We start from the raw sequence: 18584 nt of genomic DNA on the forward strand, positions 1-18584 counted from the left end.
AGGCTTAAGGGTCAGAGAAAAGATCTTGAAAATCTAACCACAATAGGCCAGGCACGGTGGCTCAAGCCTGTAATCCCAGCACTTCGGGAGGCCAAGGCGGGTGGATCACGAGGTCAGGAGTTCAAGACCAGCCTGGCCAAGATGGTGAAACCCTGTTTCTACTAAAAACACAAAAAATTAGCCAGGCGTGGTGGCACATGCCTGTAATCCCAGCTACTCTGGAGGCTGAGGCAGAGAATTGCTTAAACCTGGAGGGGCAGAGGTTGCAGTGAGCCGAGATCGCTCCACTATACTCCAGCCTGGGCGACAGAGCAAGACTCAATTGCGGGGGGGGGGGGGGGGGGGGGATTCTAACCACAAGGATGATAAAGAGATGTTAGTTGTCTGAGTCACTTCGTATCTAGCTAACGAAAGTGGTTGAAAACTTCACAAGGAACAGGAAATAAAACTGTATTAAAAGGACATCCCACAGTCTAATAAAACTCAACACATCTAAAAGCCAAACTCATCTTGGTTTCCATTATCTTCCCAATCCTCCTTTGTATACCTACCTCAAATGGTTGCATCAGTACCAAATCTTTTCCTTGACTCTCCAAACCCCCCAAATCCTGTCTCCTTAAATATCTCAATTTCATCTACTCTGCCCTCTGCTGCATCAGTACATACACTCACCAAGCTTGCCTCAATTACTTCAAGTCTACTGTTTCCAATTTCAGCTCCTCAAATCAAGTGAGCACTCCACACTTCCAGTGATATATGCCTATAGACTCAAGTCCAAATTCCTTAGTGTTCATGATTTAGTTCATGCTGTCTCTTCAACGATGTCACTCTCTTGTTCCCCTTTTATTGCCAGCATATCAAATTATTTGTAGTTTCCTAGAAACATGCCCTCTGAATTTGCTATGTCCTTCATGTTCTGGTTGGCATATCCTCTCCTTTCTACTCGGACAACATCTGGACATCCTCTGGGAGCTATCTTCACTCCCACAGCTAATTACTCAATCTCAGAACCTTCTTCCACAAAAACAAAAATTTTAAGATAAAAAGAACCTTGTTCTGGGATGGGCGTGGTGGCTCACGCTTGTAATCCCAGCACTTTGGGAGACCGAGGTAGCAGTATAACTTGAACCCAGGAGGGGGAGGTTGCAGTGAGCCGAGACTGCACCATTGCACTCCAGCTTGAGCAACAAGAAACTCTGTCTTAAAAAAAAAAAAACAAAAAACAAATGAACAAAAAACAAAAAAACAAAACAAAAAAAACCTTGTTCTGAATGATTTAGTTAATAATAAAAAAATTACTGGGGTAAAATGTGAGTGGCATATTTCAAAAAATACAAGTGCAATATTGGTTTACACGTGGCATGAAAACTCATTATGAGTAAACAACAAATGGGTGAAAAATTGTAATTTATTGAAACTCAACTCAAAAAATATAAGATGCTGTAGTGTACAATATATTACACAAAGCACCCTCAGGTGCACATTCAAGTCAAGTAAGAACTCCATATCCCTTTCCCTAACCCTCCCACCCTGGGACCTTAGTATTTGTTCCATATACAATCATGCACACTTAATTTGAAAAAGGAAGCCCCAGTATATTTTGATGTATTAATTAGCACCAAACAAGAGTACAGTTCCTTTTTTTTTTTTAATAAACAAAAAAACCCAATCATTAAACCAACTGGAGAGCTAATGGATTCAGCCAATACTGCTGACATAGATATTATACATTCATGTAAATACACAGCCTATTCTACCTAAACAACGGTGTGGCTGCTTCTCAGCCTTTGTTCGAGTTGGCAAATGTCCCCATGTTGCAGTGTTGGAGCCAGTCTGTTACTAAAACAAAACTGCTATTTATGAACTTCCTACACAAAGCTCATCTGTCTTTTTTGTTGGAAATAAGTCTAAAATTGGTGTGGAAAACTTAGATCTTTCAAGAACAACCACTGGGCGAAGATAATGAAGCTGTTTTAAGGCAAGCTCTCCACAGTCTGTTAATGCTTTGTCCAATACGACCCTCAGGTTTTCCAAGGAAGGAACTGTTGTTGTTTCAGCTACTATTAAAGGTGGGATTGCAGTCAGGTTCTCATGAATTGTAGAGTCACTGGAAGAATGAGGTATGTCAACTTCAGGTTCATTGTCACTCACCATATTTGCCACAACGTTCCCTGTTAAATCATTACTGGGCTGTGAAGAATTACTTAATGTTAAGTGCTCTGAAGGCTCCCAATCATCAAAATCATCTTCTTTCTCTTCACTTTCCTGAATAAATTTCAGAAATGAAGATTCAAATCCCATAGGTTTGTAGGTCTTCAAATCAAATGACCGGGGCTGTGAATGTTTCCTAAAATTCTCTTTTGGGACGTGGGTTGGATTTCTTACAGTATTTTCTTGCCCTGAACCATGTTGCCTAGTTTCTGATTCTTTGATCCTTGGTAAAGGCAGCTGGAAACTTGTGAAATAAGTCCCACTTTCAGTCCCATTGGGATTAGGTATGGAATTTTCTATTTTACAAGGAGGAGGAGGCTGAACTATATTACACTGTTCCAGGGAAGTGGTTTCTGAACTATGGTTACATTTCAAAGTTCCCCTGTAAAGCAGAGTATCTGCATCAAATACTGAGCTGCTTTCTATGCACCCTTTCTGACCTCCATCCCTTTCACTTGAATGACAGGAATCAGTGTTCTGGATGGGTGCACTACTGTCACCCGGGGAATGGCTGTGTTCTGTGTGCTCTGATTCACAGCTTCTATTTTCTTCTTTCTTTATACAAGTATCTGCTTCAGAAGGGGGTTCCTCCTTAATTTTGGTACCGTACTTAACGCAAACAACAAGGTTCTCCATCTGTTGCTCTAAATAGGCACTACTCATCTGATGAGTGCGTTTGTAATGCCTCACAATGCTGCTCTCCAACTTCACCACAGATAAGCATCCTTGAACCATGCAGGGGTACTGTGTGTGCTCAGAGTGCTCCACACACATATGGAGAGCCTCAGCTCTGGTTTTAAAACTTATTGGGGCTTTCTTTTCTTTGATTAAGCCACATTTTTTAGCTTTAGCATTAAATGATCTCCTGGTGGTCTGATGTTCATGCCCCTGAGTGTCAGCTGTTTGACATACCTTTTCACTCCTTAGTAGTCTCTCATTTGCTACTTTCTGGCTTCTAAACAAATCATCATAATAATCTTTATGTCGGTAATATACATGTTGTGAGTAATTACTGCGATGGGTGAAAATCTGGCCACAGCCATTAAGATCACAATGAATTTCATAATCTGAATGTATTTCCCCTTCAATATTATGCTGTTCCATCAAGTGGTGCTTCAACTTGTTGAATGTATAAAAAACAGCAGGGCACTGAGGCTGGTTACAAGAAAACCTTGCTGCAGATTCAGCTTCGGAAAGTACTTTAGGCTCTTCAGTATGGTCTAGGTTATGAGAGTCACTACAGTGCTTAGCAAGAGCTTTGGAACACAGGAAGCGTTTATTACATTCCTTATATTTGCAAGCAAATATCTTTTTACATTTGACAAGTTCCCTTTTGGTTCTTGCTTTGTCTTTCTCTAAACATAACTGTTCTTTGTTGTACTGATGTACAGTTCTGTAATGGCGAATTAAGCCTTTTAGATTGGTGAATGAGGAGTTGCAAGTTTTATGGATACAATGGAATGGTTTGTGGTATTTATTCAAAATATAACACAGATTTCCTTTAGCAACAGTCCGCCTGCTACCTCTGCCCTCTCTTCCTTCTTGTTCTTCTCTATGGCTGCCTATTGGTGATGAAATGTCAGATGTTTTACTTTCTGTTTCTTCACAAGATGATTCCAAATCTGTTTCAGAACTGCATTCATCCTTCTTAGGATGACAGTGTGGTTTCTCAGAGTTACTGTTGGGATCACCTCCAAGTTCTGCAGAACAATCACCTTTCAACCTATCTACTGAACATGGGCCTTCATGATCACACTTTTCATTATCTAATAGTTTGTGAGTTGCTCTGTCACTGCCAATTTGATGTTTATTTTTATAATGAATCCTAAGGTGTGTTTTTCTTGTAAATGACCTTTGGCAAATATGACATTGAAACGGGGAATACCGATGTTGGAACATGGTTAACTGAAGGACTTTTTCTTTTGAATAATTATGCTTTTTAAGATAATGCATTAACAGAGCCTCTCTGGTCACAAATTCATATTTGCATCCTTGAAGCTCACAGAAAAACGGCTTAGCCGCCAACTGTGCAAGGTACTGACTTGGCATATTTTCATCTTGATTCTGAAAATTAAGGTCTGAGATAGATGAAACTGATTGAAGAGACTTAGCACCACTGGATGGGTATGCCTGCAATGACCCTGAGAAAGAGCCATGTGTTATCGAGTTTTTCAAGCTTAAATGTTTCAAGCGTAACAGAAGTTCCAACATGGTATCCTCTGTACAGGGCCTTTTAGAAGCACAAATGGAGGATTCTGAGGAATAACCTTGATGTTCTCGTTTACATTTAATGTGAATATTGTGATCTAGACCTTCATCTGGGGAGTCACTGTTTGTATCTGAGCTGGGTTTAGGTTCTGCATCCAACTTTTCTGTTGTCTGATTATGTTCATTACCCAAAGAGGGAAACAGATCTTTCGTCTTTATCTTTTTGGGCTTGAAATGGTATGGATGAACCTTCCGTAAATGTTTCTGCATTCCTCTTGCATTTTTGTATGTGGAACCACAGCCATCAAAACCACAGGTAAACTTAGTCCTGTCAAAACAAACTGCCATACTGGAACATTTTTCTTTTAAACTGGAGGGCCCAAAGACTTTCTCATTAGATAACAATATATCCTGCATGGTTTCAGAGTGATCTAGTGTGTCAATTAACTCTTCATTCATTGAAGCTGAAGAGCTATGACTTAACTGATCACTAGAATTACTGTCACTGTTTTCTTTCAGGTTTTCTGCAGTTTCTGTATCTATTTGAGAATTAGCTGATTCTGCACAGAAAAGATCTTCAGGTAAATGTGATTTATCAGTTTGGTTAAGTAGATGGGGCTGATTAACACAATCTTGCTTTTCACCTGTTGCAGACTCCTCAAGTTTCACTGATTTCTTTATGTCACCATTTGAATTTTCAACATTATGCATTGAGAGGTGATTCTGGTATTCAATTTTGGAGTAATAGAACTTTTTACAGCCAAGAAAGTTGCATGTGTAAGATGCATCCCTAAAGTGTTGTGCTTCATGGTGGTAAAGCTGTCCCAAGTCACTGAAAACAATATTACAGCCATTTAATTCACATTTATAACGCAGATCATCATGCTTTTGTTTATGGTTAAGTAGTTCATTTACTGATCCAAACCTAGCATAGCAATCTATAGATACACACATATAAGGTTGAGGCCCACAATGCACTTGTTCATGCTCCCGAAGGTGAAAAGCAGACATAAAATGTCGTCGACAGTAAGTACACTTCTCTCTTCTATTTTTCATATCCAAGTAGTGCTTGGCATTTTCATCATTATTTTGGTGTTCAGCTTTAAGATGCACACTTAAGTATTTAAATTGCTTAAACACACGGGAACAGTCTGTACCAGGACATGGATACAAATCTCTGTCTTGCAGGTGGCAATCTTCTAATTTGCTGAATGTGACATATTCATGAGACTCTCCTTTGGCTTGTTCATTCAATGAATGGTTTTGCTCTGGGATTGCAGAGGGGCTCTTGGGACAAATACCCTTTTGAGAGCCTTTCAACAGTAATTTCTTTTTAGAGCGGTCCCTTCTGCTTGGTGGCATTTTAACATGCTCCATCACATGAGGAACAAACATTTCTTTTCTCTTAAATTTTTTAATACAAACTGGACAGGTGTAAATTCCATCTTCCATATGCATCTTAGAATGATGAAGAATTCTAGCCTCTATACATTCCCGCTTACATAACAAACAGAAAAACTTATACTGAAGCCACCTCTGATATCTTTCAGAAGAGCCGATGGGTTTTTTGTCTCTTTTCTCCTTATGCTGATCTGTCAAATCTCTTCTTCTATATTGTTTATCTTCTTTACCCTCATCATAGTCACTGAGAAATGACTCTAAAACATCTGTGTCATTAATGGACATTTCATAGCCACTTAAATCATCATCAGAATCTGAGGCTTCTTGTCCTAAAAGTTGGTGGCAGTGTCGTTTTAAAGTTTTCCAGTCCCAAAACTCAGGATCAAAAGGCCAGTGGGCTTTTAAAGCTAGTAAGAGCTCACATCGAAGAGAATTTGGAACTGGTGCATTTTCTTCATCAAATTTTTGATCTGGTTGCAAATACAGTTCTTCTAACATATTAAATCCATCCAAACTGGGTTCAATTAAGAATTCTGTAAGCTGACAGGCTCGTCTAACTTCTAAATCTTCTGGTAAAAGACAGGCAATTGTTTTACAAACTGATGCCTTCATTTCCTCATCTTCACTTGATCTGAGTTGAAGAGCTCTGACACACAGTAAAACTGACACCCCAAGACCAGCATCTTGTGCCTGTAAGTAAAACAGGATTAAAAAAATTTTTTTTTTTGCATACAGAAAGATTATATAACTTTCACTGATACGAAATTTTAGGTTGTAAAAACTTTTAGAGTTCCTAAATTTTATCTTAAATCTTTCTTCATGAAAGATACATTTAGATATTTCTTGTCTCAACATGCAAAGAACTGAATTAGATGCTACAACTATGAACAATGTACATTGACTAGGCACTGTGTGTTAAAGCAGTTCCTTACTTTCAAGGAATTTATCTGTACGCCGAATGCATAAACAATAAATGCATGTGAATCCAAAGAAATTCAGAAGGTCACTGGAGGATTCAAAATAGAATGATGTTGAGTAGAGGGGCAGTGTTTAAAAAGGCAGCAACAGGAAACACAGGTATAGATGTGAGTCTAAGATTAAATTCAATTTAAGAAATTCTCTGGCCGGGCGCGGTGGCTCATGCCTATAACCCCAGCACTTTGGGAGGCCGAGGCAGGCATTATCACCTGAGTTCGGGAGTTTGAGACCAGCCTGACCAACATGGAGAAACCCTGTCTCTGCAAAAAGTGCAAAATTAGCCAGGTGTCGTGGTGCATGCCTGTAATCCCAGCGACTCGGGAGGCTGATGTTCCAAGAACCCAGGAGGTGGAGGTTGCAATGCACCGAGATCACGCCATTGCACTCCAGCCTAGGCAACAAGAGCGAAACTCCGTCTCAAAAAAAAAAAAAAAAAAAAGCCGGGCGCGGTGGCTCAAGCCTGTAATCCCTGCACTTTGGGAGGCCGAGATGGGCGGATCACGAGGTCAGGATATCAAGACCATCCTGGCTAACACAGTGAAACCCTGTCTCTACTAAAAAATACACAAAACTAGCCGGGCGAGGTGGCGGGTGCCTGTAGTCCCAGCTACTTGGGAGGCTGAGGCAGGAGAATGGCGTCAACCTGGGAGGCGGAGCTTGCAGTGAGCTGAGATCCGGCCACTGCACTCCAGCCTGGGCGACAGAGCGAGACTCCATCTCAAAAAAAAAAAAAATTCTCTGTATCATGAACACTTGGATTTTTCAAAACTTGAAAGATAAAATAAATGATCCTTTCCATTTCCTCCTGAAAGAATTTAGTAATTTATCGTCACCATCACAGGTGTACTGAATCTCAGCTTTCCAGGGAGAAAAGAGAAATCAGAAAATCTTGCTACGGCAGCAGGTTCTCAGAAACTAGTTTAAAATTAGGAAGACCTGGTCATATGTGATAAAAGCTTGGTACATACAAGATAACTCTTTTTATCTGAGAGGCTGAAATGTGAAAATGACATGAAAAAAGAAAAGCAAGATATGTCAGAATGGCTTAAAATACACTGCTAAGAGCAGAGACTTTAGAATCAGACTGTGACTGCCTTTGAACCCCAGCTTCACAACAAGTAACAGGTTCTCAACCTCTAAACTTCAGTTTCCTTATTGGTAAAATGATAACAGTAATGGTAATACCAGATTTTCCTCCTCCTAAGGTTATAAAGATGAAATAGTAACGCTAGCACATTATAACTGTTCAACAGAATACGATGTAAAATAACGGAGTAAATTCCACTGTTTAAATCAGTCAACAATTTGCCAGGCATTTAATTCTGTGTTGGGCATCACTCATTTTAAATGCTGGGAACACAAAGAAATCACTGTCATTGATTTACAGAACCCCTACTACAACTTAGGCACTTATTTGAAATAAACTTTTTTGCACATATCCTCATTTTATAGACAAAAAATCCCCAACACTCAGAAGGTTAAGTTGCCCAGTGTCATCGACTAGCAAGCAGACGAGCAAGGACTTAAAAGCATTTAGGCCGGGCACGGTGGTTCCCATCTGTAATCCCAGCACTTTGGGAGACCGAGCTAGGCACCTCACTTGAGGCATGGAGTTTTAAGACCAGCATGGCCAACGTGGCAAAACCCCATCTCTAATTAGCCAGGCATGGTGATGGAGGCCCAAAGTCCCAGCTACTCAGGAGGCTGAGGCATTGAGAATCCCTTGAGCCTGGGAAGCAGAGGTTGCAGTGAACCAAGATCATGCCACTGCACGCCAGCCTGGGCAATAGAGTGAGACTTCGTCTCCAAAAAAAATAAAATAATAAAATAAATAAAAAAAAAATTTGGCCTGAAGAGTAGAAGAGATGTGGACTGGTAGGTGGAAAGGGAGTGAGTGAGTGTAGAAGCCCTTGCAAACTGAGACTCCAACATTTTTTTCCTTTAAAACTAGTCAAGTGTGGGCCGGGCGCGGTGGCTCAAGCCTGTAATCCCAGCACTTTGGGAGGCCGAGATGGGCGGATCACGAGGTCAGGACATGGAGACTATCCTGGTCTACACGGTGAAACCCCGTCTCTACTAAAAAATACAAAAAACTAGCCTGGCGAGATGGCGGGCGCCTGTAGTCCCAGCTACTCGGGAGGCTGAGGCAGGAGAATGGCGTAAACCCGGGAGGCGGAGCTTACAGTGAGCCGAGATCGCGCCACTGCACTCCAGCCTGGGCGACAGAGCTAGACTCCGTCTCAAAAAAAAAAAAAAAAAAAAAAAAAAAACTAAAGTGTAATAGTGAGAAGGGGAAAAAGAGTAGAACAGAGTTCAGTCTGTAACTGACTGTGAACAATCGAGATAACTCTCTACCTTTCAGACGAGCCGAGACTAGCTTTTTTGAAAGAGAGGCATTACTTAGCCTGTATCAGCTAGGATCTGGTTCTGTTATGAATGGCAGACATCCCACAACAGTAGTGGCCTAAAGAATATAGAAGTTTCTCCCTCTCATTTGGAATGTAGTCCAAGTACAGGCCGTGTTGCTTCAGTGGCTCCACAGGACTAGACCATGGGTCTCTTGACTTATTAGGATGATGTGATACAAGTTTATCATTTGTAAGTAACAGCAGAGAGGACTTGGGGAAAGTCAGCTAAATTTTAAAAAAATAATTCAGGTTCTCCACAAGTTATTAACTCCTTTTGGAAGACTGTGAGGTGGACAGCAAAGAATGGCCATTCTTTCTTCAACAGCCTAATCTGGTTGGGATGGTAACATTTGAAAAATCACTAACAACACTTTTCAAAGAAAAGTAACCAGAAATACCATTATATATTCTGAACAGATAGGCCAAAAAGTTACTGAAAGGAGTAGTGAATAAATTTGAATCAGGATATGGAATGTGGAGCTCAATTTTGAAGAAATTGGTGGGTCTTAAACTAGGAAGGTGAGGGATCAAGAGTGACTTGGCACATTGATGCAAGCGCACATAGGATGTAGCCAAGTCATTTAACCTTTGTTTCTTTTTTCTTTTTCTTTTTTTTTTTTTTGAGACAGAGTCTCACTCTGTCGCCCAGGCTGGAGTGCAATGGTGTGATCTCGGCTCATTGCAACCTCTGCCTCCCAGGTTCAAGCGGACAGGTGTGGCAGCTTACACCTATAATCCCAGCACTTTGGAAGGCTGAGATGGGAGAATTGCTTGAGGCCAGGAGTTGAGAACCAGTCTGGGCAACAAAGCAAGACCCTGTATCTACCACTGCTCCCCACGAAAAAAGAAAAAAACTACATGCCTGTAGTCTCAGCTACTCTGGAGGCTGAGACGGGAGAACGGCTTGAGTCAAGGAGTTTGAGGCTGTAATGAGTTACGATCACACCACTGCACTACAGCCTGGGCGACAGAGTGAGACTCCGTCTCAAAAAAAAAAAGAAAATAGACGCAAAGACTGAGTGTAGCTTTCTAGGACCTGAGAACAGACCCTGACTGGCAGCCAGCCAGAAAACAGTAACCTTAGTCCTACAATCACAGGAACTGAAATCTGTCAATGGTAAGAACAAGCTTTGAAGTGGATTTTCCACAGAGCTTCTGATAACAACTTAGCCTAGCCAACTACATTTTAGCCAATGCGATAATCTTAGAAGAGAATCCTGCCACATTGTGCTGGATTTCTGATTTATAAAACTGAACTAATAAAAATGGACATTGTTTTAATATTCATTTTTGTGATATGTTATTCAACAATAGAAAATTAGTACCTTTATTAAAGATTTAAACAAAACAAAATGTTCTAATGGCCAATTATAAAGTAATTGTTTAAATGGGCAAGTTCTATAGTTACCTTGAAATGTTCTTTTTTTTTTTTTTTTAAAGACCAAGTCTCACTCTGTTGCCTAGGCTGGAGTGCAGTGGTGCAATCTTGGCTCACCGCAACCTCCGCCTTCCCCGTTCAAGCGATTCTCCTGCCTCAGCCTCCAAAGTAGCTGGGATTACAGGCACCCGCCACCATGCCCGGCTAATTTCTGTATTTTTAGTAGAGACAGGGTTTCACCAGGTTGGCCAGGCTGGTCTCGAACTCCTGAGCTCAAGTGATCCACCCGCCTCGGCCTCCCAAAGTGCTGGGATTACAGGCTTGAGTCACTGTGCCTGGCCTCTTAAAATGCTCTTAATGTGACAGGAGACACAACTTCATTCACAGTAATTAGAAATAATTACCACCTAACTTGTTTGGCCATCAATTTGTTTCTGATTAATTATAGGAAGTCAATCTGGAGAAGCAGTCAGATGTGGTCAATTCCATTAATCTTATTAAAACCCATTATTTCTTATCTTCCTTTATCTAAAGGGAATTTCCTGAGACATTATCTTCTCACTCATTTCTTTCCTCCAGCTGTTACAGTTAGCAGAGAAGGCATAAAGTACTCACTTCAGTTTGTATAACTCTAATGAGGCAAAATAAATGCTGCTGCGTTTTAGCTATGACACCAAACTGACGACAGCGCTCCAAAAAAGTATCTAAAGAAGGGTCAATTCTTCTTTGCAGTTTACTCCAAAAGAGAGTCAGTTCCCTATAAAAAAAGAAGATCATGGTAAAACATTTAAAGTAACTGATATTTGCTGCCCTGCCCCCGGCAACCCAATTTTTTGATCTGTAGAAAGCTGACAGTAGAGAAAACAAAAACTAGATTAAAAACTATCTATATTCACCACTGCTTTCTCCCAAACTGTTAAAAATATTAAGAATCCTCCATAATGATTCCCTGACTTCTCTTGTGTTTGGGGGGAAAAATAAAAACAAAACACTACTTCCTTTATGGTGACATTTTTAAAAAACGTATTTAGATCCCATGTTGTTCTAAAAGGTTTTATCCTTCACACTGATAATTATTATACTGATTGAATTAAGCCCTGTCCTAATGGGCAGAGATAATCAGACATCACTAAACTAACAACGAAATATATATACAACAAATGGATACTCTAAATGTACACTTCTATACAGTGATCTTAAGGGCCCTTTCCAGATCTAAAATACCAGGATGCTACTTAGAGCCTGTAGTTTGGAATGTTTAAATACTTCCAGTGAAATAAGTAAAATGGCACTTTTTGGAAATGGCTAAAATACAGGAATCTCACAAAGATTTATCATGGAAACAAAAGGAAAGCTTGAAAATAATAAATTAAACAAAAACATTTAATGAATAAAACACTCAAGCAAAAAAGCATTAGAAACTCAAAAATGCCAAGAATAGAAATGCTAATGAGAATGTAAAATGTGAATGCAAGGAAAGCTAATAGTGAAAATAAAAAGAATGTTATCACTTCTAATAGCAAAACTAAAAAGAGGCCAGGCATGGCAGGTGGCTCACGCCTGTAATCCTAATATTTTGGGAGGTGAAGGGGGACAGATCACTTGAGGTCAGGAGTTCAAAACCGGGCTGGCCAACATGGTGAAACCTCCTCTCTACTAAAAATATAAAACTTAGCTGAGCGTGGTGGTGGACGCCTGTAATCCCAGCTACTTGGGAGGCTGAGAACAGGAGAATCGCTCGAACCCAGGAGGTGAAGGTTGCAGTGAGCCGAGATAGCGCCAATGCACTCCAGCCTAGGCGACAGAGCAAGACTCCGTCTCAAAAGAAAAAAAAAATTAAAAAAAAAAAAAACACTAAACTAAAAAGAATGCTATCACTTAAAAAATGTGGCTCTTTTAAGTAAATCAATGGATACTGATTAAATAATTTTTACTTAAAAATCTGTATTATTTTCATAAGCCAATTTAAAAACACTGATATCCTATATTGCTATTAACACAGACTGTCTCCCAGAAAGTTGGCTACAAATCCAAAGCTTAAGAAATGGAAACATGTAATTTAAAGTAAATATATTTAACAGAATTTATTTTCTTATATTTCTAAAGAGGTAACTGGGGCTCTTGTAAGGTGAGTTTTTTTTTTTTTCCCCAGACGGAGCTTTGCTCTCATTGCCCAGGCTGGAGTGCAATGGCAGATCTTGGCTCACCGCAACTTCTGCCTCCCAGGTTTAAGCAATTCTCCTGCCTCAGCCTCCCAAGTAGCTGGGATTACAGGCATGTGCCACCACGCCCGGATAATTTTGTGTTTTTAGTAGAGATGGGGTTTCTCCATGTTGGTCAAGCTGGTCTCAAACTCCCAACCTCAGGTGATCCACCTGCCTCTGCCTCCCAAAGTTCTGGGATTACAGGCATGAGCCACTGTGCCCAGCATAAGGTGAAATTGTTAAGTAGTTATAAAACTTGCTTCAAAGATTGAAATGAATATATGGTATCTCAAAAGATAAATGATTGGTCGAGGTGGAGGCTGCAGTGAGCCGAGATTGCGCCACTGTGCTCCAGCCCGGATGACACAGCAAGACTCCGTCACACACACAAAAAGATAAATTAATGAAGCTTAATAGGATGGCAAATTTGAGCTATAACAAATACAATTAATTTAAAATGCCTTTAAATATTTGCCTTTCTGGGGCTGGGCGCAGTGGCTCACGCCTGTAATCCCAGCACTTTGGGAGGCCGAAGCCGGCGGATCACGAGGTCAGGAGATCAAGACCATCCTGGCTAATATGGTAAAACCCCATCTCTACTAAAAATACAAAAAAATTAGCCAGGCATGCTGGTGGATGCCTGTAGTCCCAGCTACTTGGGAGGCTGAGGCAGGAGAATGACATGAACCTGGGAGGCAGAGCTTGCAGTGAGCCGAGATCGCGCCACTGCACTCCAGCCTGGGCGACAGAGCCAGACTGTCTCAAAAAAAAAAAAAAAAAAAATTGCCTTTATTTGGCTAGTGCCACTTTCCTAACCACAAGAAGTGAAAATTGAGATAGGCCAGCTGTGAAAATAGCCACCAGCCAGGCAAGCTGGGATAACTGTTCATTTTAAACAGTTTACTTTATTCAGATTTAAGCATGTTAAGTAATACAAACTTTTGTAATCTGTCATATGTATGTGAAATCTGTCCTATTTGAACAGAACAAAAATTATCAAAGCCAGTAAATCCTGATTATAAAGATACACACGAGTAAACGATGTCAACTATCTAAAATTTACTAAAGGGCTGGGCATAGTGGCTCATGCCTATAACCTCAGCAGAGGATTACTTGAGGCTAGGAGTTCAAGATCAGCCTGAGCAACACAGTAAGACCCTAAAACCAACCAAACAAAAAAAGCCTAGCCAGTCTTAGTGGCACACCTGTAGTCCCAGCTACTGAGGAGGCGGAGATGGGGGGTGGGGTCATTGAGCCCAGGATTTAAGGCTGAATTAAGCTGTGATCTCACTAGTACACTTCAGCCTAGGTGACAAAGTAATATCTTCTCTCAAATAAAATAAAATTCACTAACTAAAGCCAGGCACAGAGGCTCAAGCCTATAATTGCAGATACTTGGGAGGCTGAGGTGGGAGAATCACTTGAGCCCAGGAGTTCAAGGCTGCAGTGAGCTTTGATTTTGCCACTATACTCCAGCCTGACAACAAAGTTAGGTAAATCCATTAAAGTGGTTAAAAGGCAGGTTGAGAATTAAAGTCTCTCAAATAATTTTTTTTTTTTTTTTGAGACAGAGTCTCACGCTGTCGCCCAGGCTGGAGTGCAATGGCACGATCTTGGCTCACTGCAACCTCCACCTCCCAGGTTCAAGTGATTGTCCTGCCTTAGCCTCCCTCGAGTAGCTGGGATTACAGATGCTTGCCAGCATGCCCGGCTAATTTTTGTATTTTTAGTAGAGATGGGGTTTCGCTATGTTGGCCAGACTGGTCTTGAACTCCCGACCTCAGGTGATCCGCCCACTTTGCCCTCCCAAAGTGCTGGGATTACATGCATGAGCCACTGAGCCTGGCCTTTTTTTTTTGAGACGGAGTCTTGTTCTGTTGCCCAGGCTGGAATGCAGTGATATGATCTCGGCTCACTGCAACCTCCACCTCCCAGGTTCAAGCAATTCTCCTTCCTCAGCCTCCTGAGTAGCTGGGGACTACAGGCACATGCCACTATGCCTGGCTAATTTATGTAATTTTAGTAGAGACGGGGTTTCACCATGCTGTCCAGGCTGGTCTCGAACTCCTGACCTCAAGAGATCTATCCACTTCAGCCTCCCGAGTACTGGGATTACAGGCTCAAATAATTTTTTCCCCCCAGATGGAGTCTTCCTCTGTCACCCAGGCTGGAGTGCAGTGGTGCAATCTCAGCTTACTGCAACCTCTGCCACCCAGGTTCAAGCGATTTTCCTGCCTCAGCCTCCCTAGTAGCTGGGATTACAGGTGCCTGCCAGCATGCCTGGCTAATTTTTTTATTTTTAGTAGAGAAGGGGTTTCAGCACCTTGGTCAGGCTGGTCTTAAACTCCAGAACTCGTGATCCACCCGCGCCGGCCTCCCAAAATGCTGGGATTACACGCGTAAACCACCATGCCCGGCCGCTCAAATAACTTTTAAAACAGTAAGTCAGAATGTCCAGGGCTTGGTATTCCAAATTAAGTATTTCAGGCTCCAAGTATGTTAACTCCAAATAAGCATGATCAAAAACGGGCATTTATGGTGTATTTTGTAAAAATATTTGCATAGTTATAAATCGATATAAAATGATTACCCACCCAAATATATAAACATGCCTGAAATCATGACAGCCAGTATATTACTCATGAGGATGCAAGATGTCACTTCAATCATCCATTCAAATCTGTACACTGGAACACTGAAACCAACATCCAATAGTAACCGACAGCCTGATAGATCAAACATGCACTAGGATAAGTTCTTCTTCAATTACTACAATAATGTGACTTTTTAAAAAAAGCCAACCATTGAAAATAATGGAAAATGATTCCATTGTATGTATGCTTCCAATACTGAGATGATCTACTGTGCCCACAATTTTGCCATTACCTAGCTCATTTCAACAAATTATATATAAATTTATAAAAATTGGAAAGGAAATTTAGCTCTGTTAACAGCAAGAAACACATTTTGGTAGGAATTTAGCTGCTAAGCAAGAACTTTAAATTACTCTGTGTTTTGGCCAGCGTGGTGGCTCAGCTGAGGTCAGGAGATTGAGACCAGCCTGGCCCACATGGTAAAACCCCGTCTCTACTAAAAATACAAAAAATTAGCCGGGTGTGGTGACTGGCACCTGTAATCCCAGCTACTTGGGAAGCTGAGGCAAAAAATCGCTTGAACCCGGGAGGCGGAGGCTGCAGTGAGCTGAGATTGCACCACTGCACTGAAGCCTGGGTGACAAGAGCGAGACTCTGTCTCAAAAATAAATACATACATATATGCATACAAACATTACTCTGTGTTACATAGCAAGAAGCCCATGAAGTCAAGTTAACATGTTACACTGGGATTCAGAATTTAGGTATTTTAGGAATGAAGTAAATAAAACTGTGGAATCAAGGGATGACCACCCCCTAAAAAAGGCTATTACAGAAAAAAAGTTTTTAAGCTAATACAATAGTAATTGACCCCCAAGACCTCTTTTCTCTCCCACAAAATTCTGTTAAATAAAACACATATGCTAGTCTTCACCAGTTACTGAGGACACAAATGTGAATTAAACAACATATTGGTTGGTATATCAGTCTAGTTGGGGCAGAACAGACATGTAACTACATCTGAAGAAACACAAATGTGTAACACAAAATTTAAGCTCAGACACATTACAGAAAGCAAAGGCCAGTCTATCAAATACTCAATGAAAGCTTACTGTGGAGGTTCAAAGTTCAACTTTATGACTTTAAAATGGCTGCAGTAATTACACCTCTCTATATATACATCATCTCACTCAAAATGGTCACCTTTTTCAAATGCATGGCTATTCCAATTATATTACCACTGAGAGGCATCTACAGGGAGCTTACTCCTCTAGTACTTCTTTTTCTTTTTGAGATGGAGTCTTGCTGTGTTGCCCAGGCTAGAGTGCAGTGGTACGATCTCGGCTTACAGGAAGCTCCGCCTCCCGGGTTCACGCCATTCTCCTGCCTCAGCCTCCCGAGTGCTGGGACTACAGGCACCCGCCACCACGCCCAGCTAATTTTTTGTATTTTTAGTAGAGACAGGGTTTCACCGTGTTAGCCAGGATGGTCTCGATCTCCTGACCTCATGATCCGCCCGCCTTGGCCTCCCAAAGTGCTGGGATTACAGGCGTGAGCCACCGAGCCTGGCCTCTTCTAGCACTTCTTTAATTTTCTCCAACAGTCAAAAATCTTTTGGGGTCAAGATTAATAAGTAAGTTAAAGAATAACAGCTGCAAAGTTTAAAACATTTTTACTTTTTACTGTGGTTTGTAAATGTCTTTGAGGGAAATTTCTAAAAGAATAAAAAATGTTCTGAGTGACAGTTACATAGGTTTTTGTTTTGTTTTTTGAGACAGGGTCTCATTGTGTCACCCAGACTGGAATGCAGTGTTGTGATCTTGGCTCACCATAACCTCCCCCTCCCAGGCTCAAGCAATTCTCCTGCCTCAGCCTCCTGAGTAGCTGGGATTATAGGTGTGCACCAGTACCATCCGGCTTTTTTTTTTTTGAAATAGAGTCTTGCTCTGTCGCCCAGACTGGAGTACAGTGGCATGATCTCGGCTCACTGCAACCTCTGCCTCCCGAGTTCTAGCAATTCTCTTGCCTCAGCCTCCAGGGTAGCTGGGATTACAGGCGCACGCCACCATGCCCGGCTAACTTTTGTATTTTAAGTAGAGATGGATTTTCACCATGTTGGCCAGGCTGGTCTCAAACTCCTGACCTCAAATGATCCACCCACCTTAGCCTCCCAAATTGCTGGGATTACAGGCATGAGCTACTGCACCCGGCCGATAGCTATATAGTTTACATTTCAAATATTATCTTCATGGTAACTACACTCAAGAATGATACTCCCAAGAAATAAATTCTAGCATATGTGTTTAAAAATAAGCATGACTACTTTTATTACTTTGTATTTCAACTTTATTGCCACATTTAAAAAATACTGATATCTCTCTTATCCAAAATACCACTTAATTTAAAAGTTTTTTTTTAAACAAATACTCCTTATGTCCCACTACCTCAAGCATAACAAAATAATCTATCTCATTTGAACAGAATTCCTGTGACTAATTTTCCTTAGTAAAATTCAATGTTTTTTGTGGTTTTTTTGAGATGGACTTGCTCTTGTCTCCTGAGCTGGCATGACCTCAGCTCACTGCAACCTCCACCTCCCAGGTTCAAGCGATTCTGGTGCCTCAGCCTCCTGAGTAGCTGGGATTACAGGTGCCTGCCACCACGCATGGCTAATTTTTGTATTTTTAGTAGAGATGGGGTTTCACCATGTTGTTCAGGCTGGTCTTGAACTCCTGACCTCAGGTGACCCACCGACCTCGGCCTCCCAAAGTGCTGAGATTACAGGTGTGAGCCACGCCTGGCCAAAATTCAACGTTTTATGTTATTCTAATATTCTAACTCCAGCATCCCACTACCAAAACAAAAGCTTTCGAAAACAATGGAAGGGTTAAAAAAAAAAGATGTGGCTAGGCGTGGTGGCTCATGCCTATAACCCTAGCACTTTGGTAGGCTGAGGCGGGTAGATATCATGAGGTTAGGAGTTCAAGACCAGCCTGACCAACATGGTGAAACCCAGTCTCTACCAAAAATACAAAAATTAGCTGGGCGTGGCGGCCTGCACCTGTAATCCCAGCTACTCAGGAGGCGGAGGGTGCAGTGAGCCGAGATCACATCACTGCACTCCAGCCTGGGTGACAGAGCAAGACTCGGTCTCAAAAAAACAAAACAAAACAAAACAAAAGCTGTGATTTCTCCTTGAATT

General features: G+C 41.3%; 1 protein-coding gene across 2 annotated transcripts in view; it reads right to left on the minus strand.

Annotated features, from left to right (window-relative positions):
* Nucleotides 1-1390: 1390 nt before the first annotated feature.
* Nucleotides 1391-18584, minus strand: part of RLF (RLF zinc finger) — an 89511-nt gene continuing 72317 nt past the window's right edge. For both annotated transcript variants that reach the window (XM_033226964.1, XM_033226965.1), the window contains 2 exons: nt 11200-11341; nt 1391-6510 (listed from right to left, as the gene is read on the minus strand). In XM_033226964.1, coding sequence (XP_033082855.1) covers nt 1858-6510; nt 11200-11341 — 4795 coding nt within the window. In that variant the 3' untranslated portion in view covers nt 1391-1857. The remainder of the gene's footprint in view (nt 6511-11199; nt 11342-18584) is intronic.

The sequence above is a fragment of the Trachypithecus francoisi genome, unplaced genomic scaffold (genome assembly GCF_009764315.1).
Source record: "Trachypithecus francoisi isolate TF-2019V2 unplaced genomic scaffold, Tfra_2.0 Lachesis_group12, whole genome shotgun sequence".
Classification (NCBI taxonomy): Eukaryota; Metazoa; Chordata; class Mammalia; order Primates; family Cercopithecidae; genus Trachypithecus; species Trachypithecus francoisi.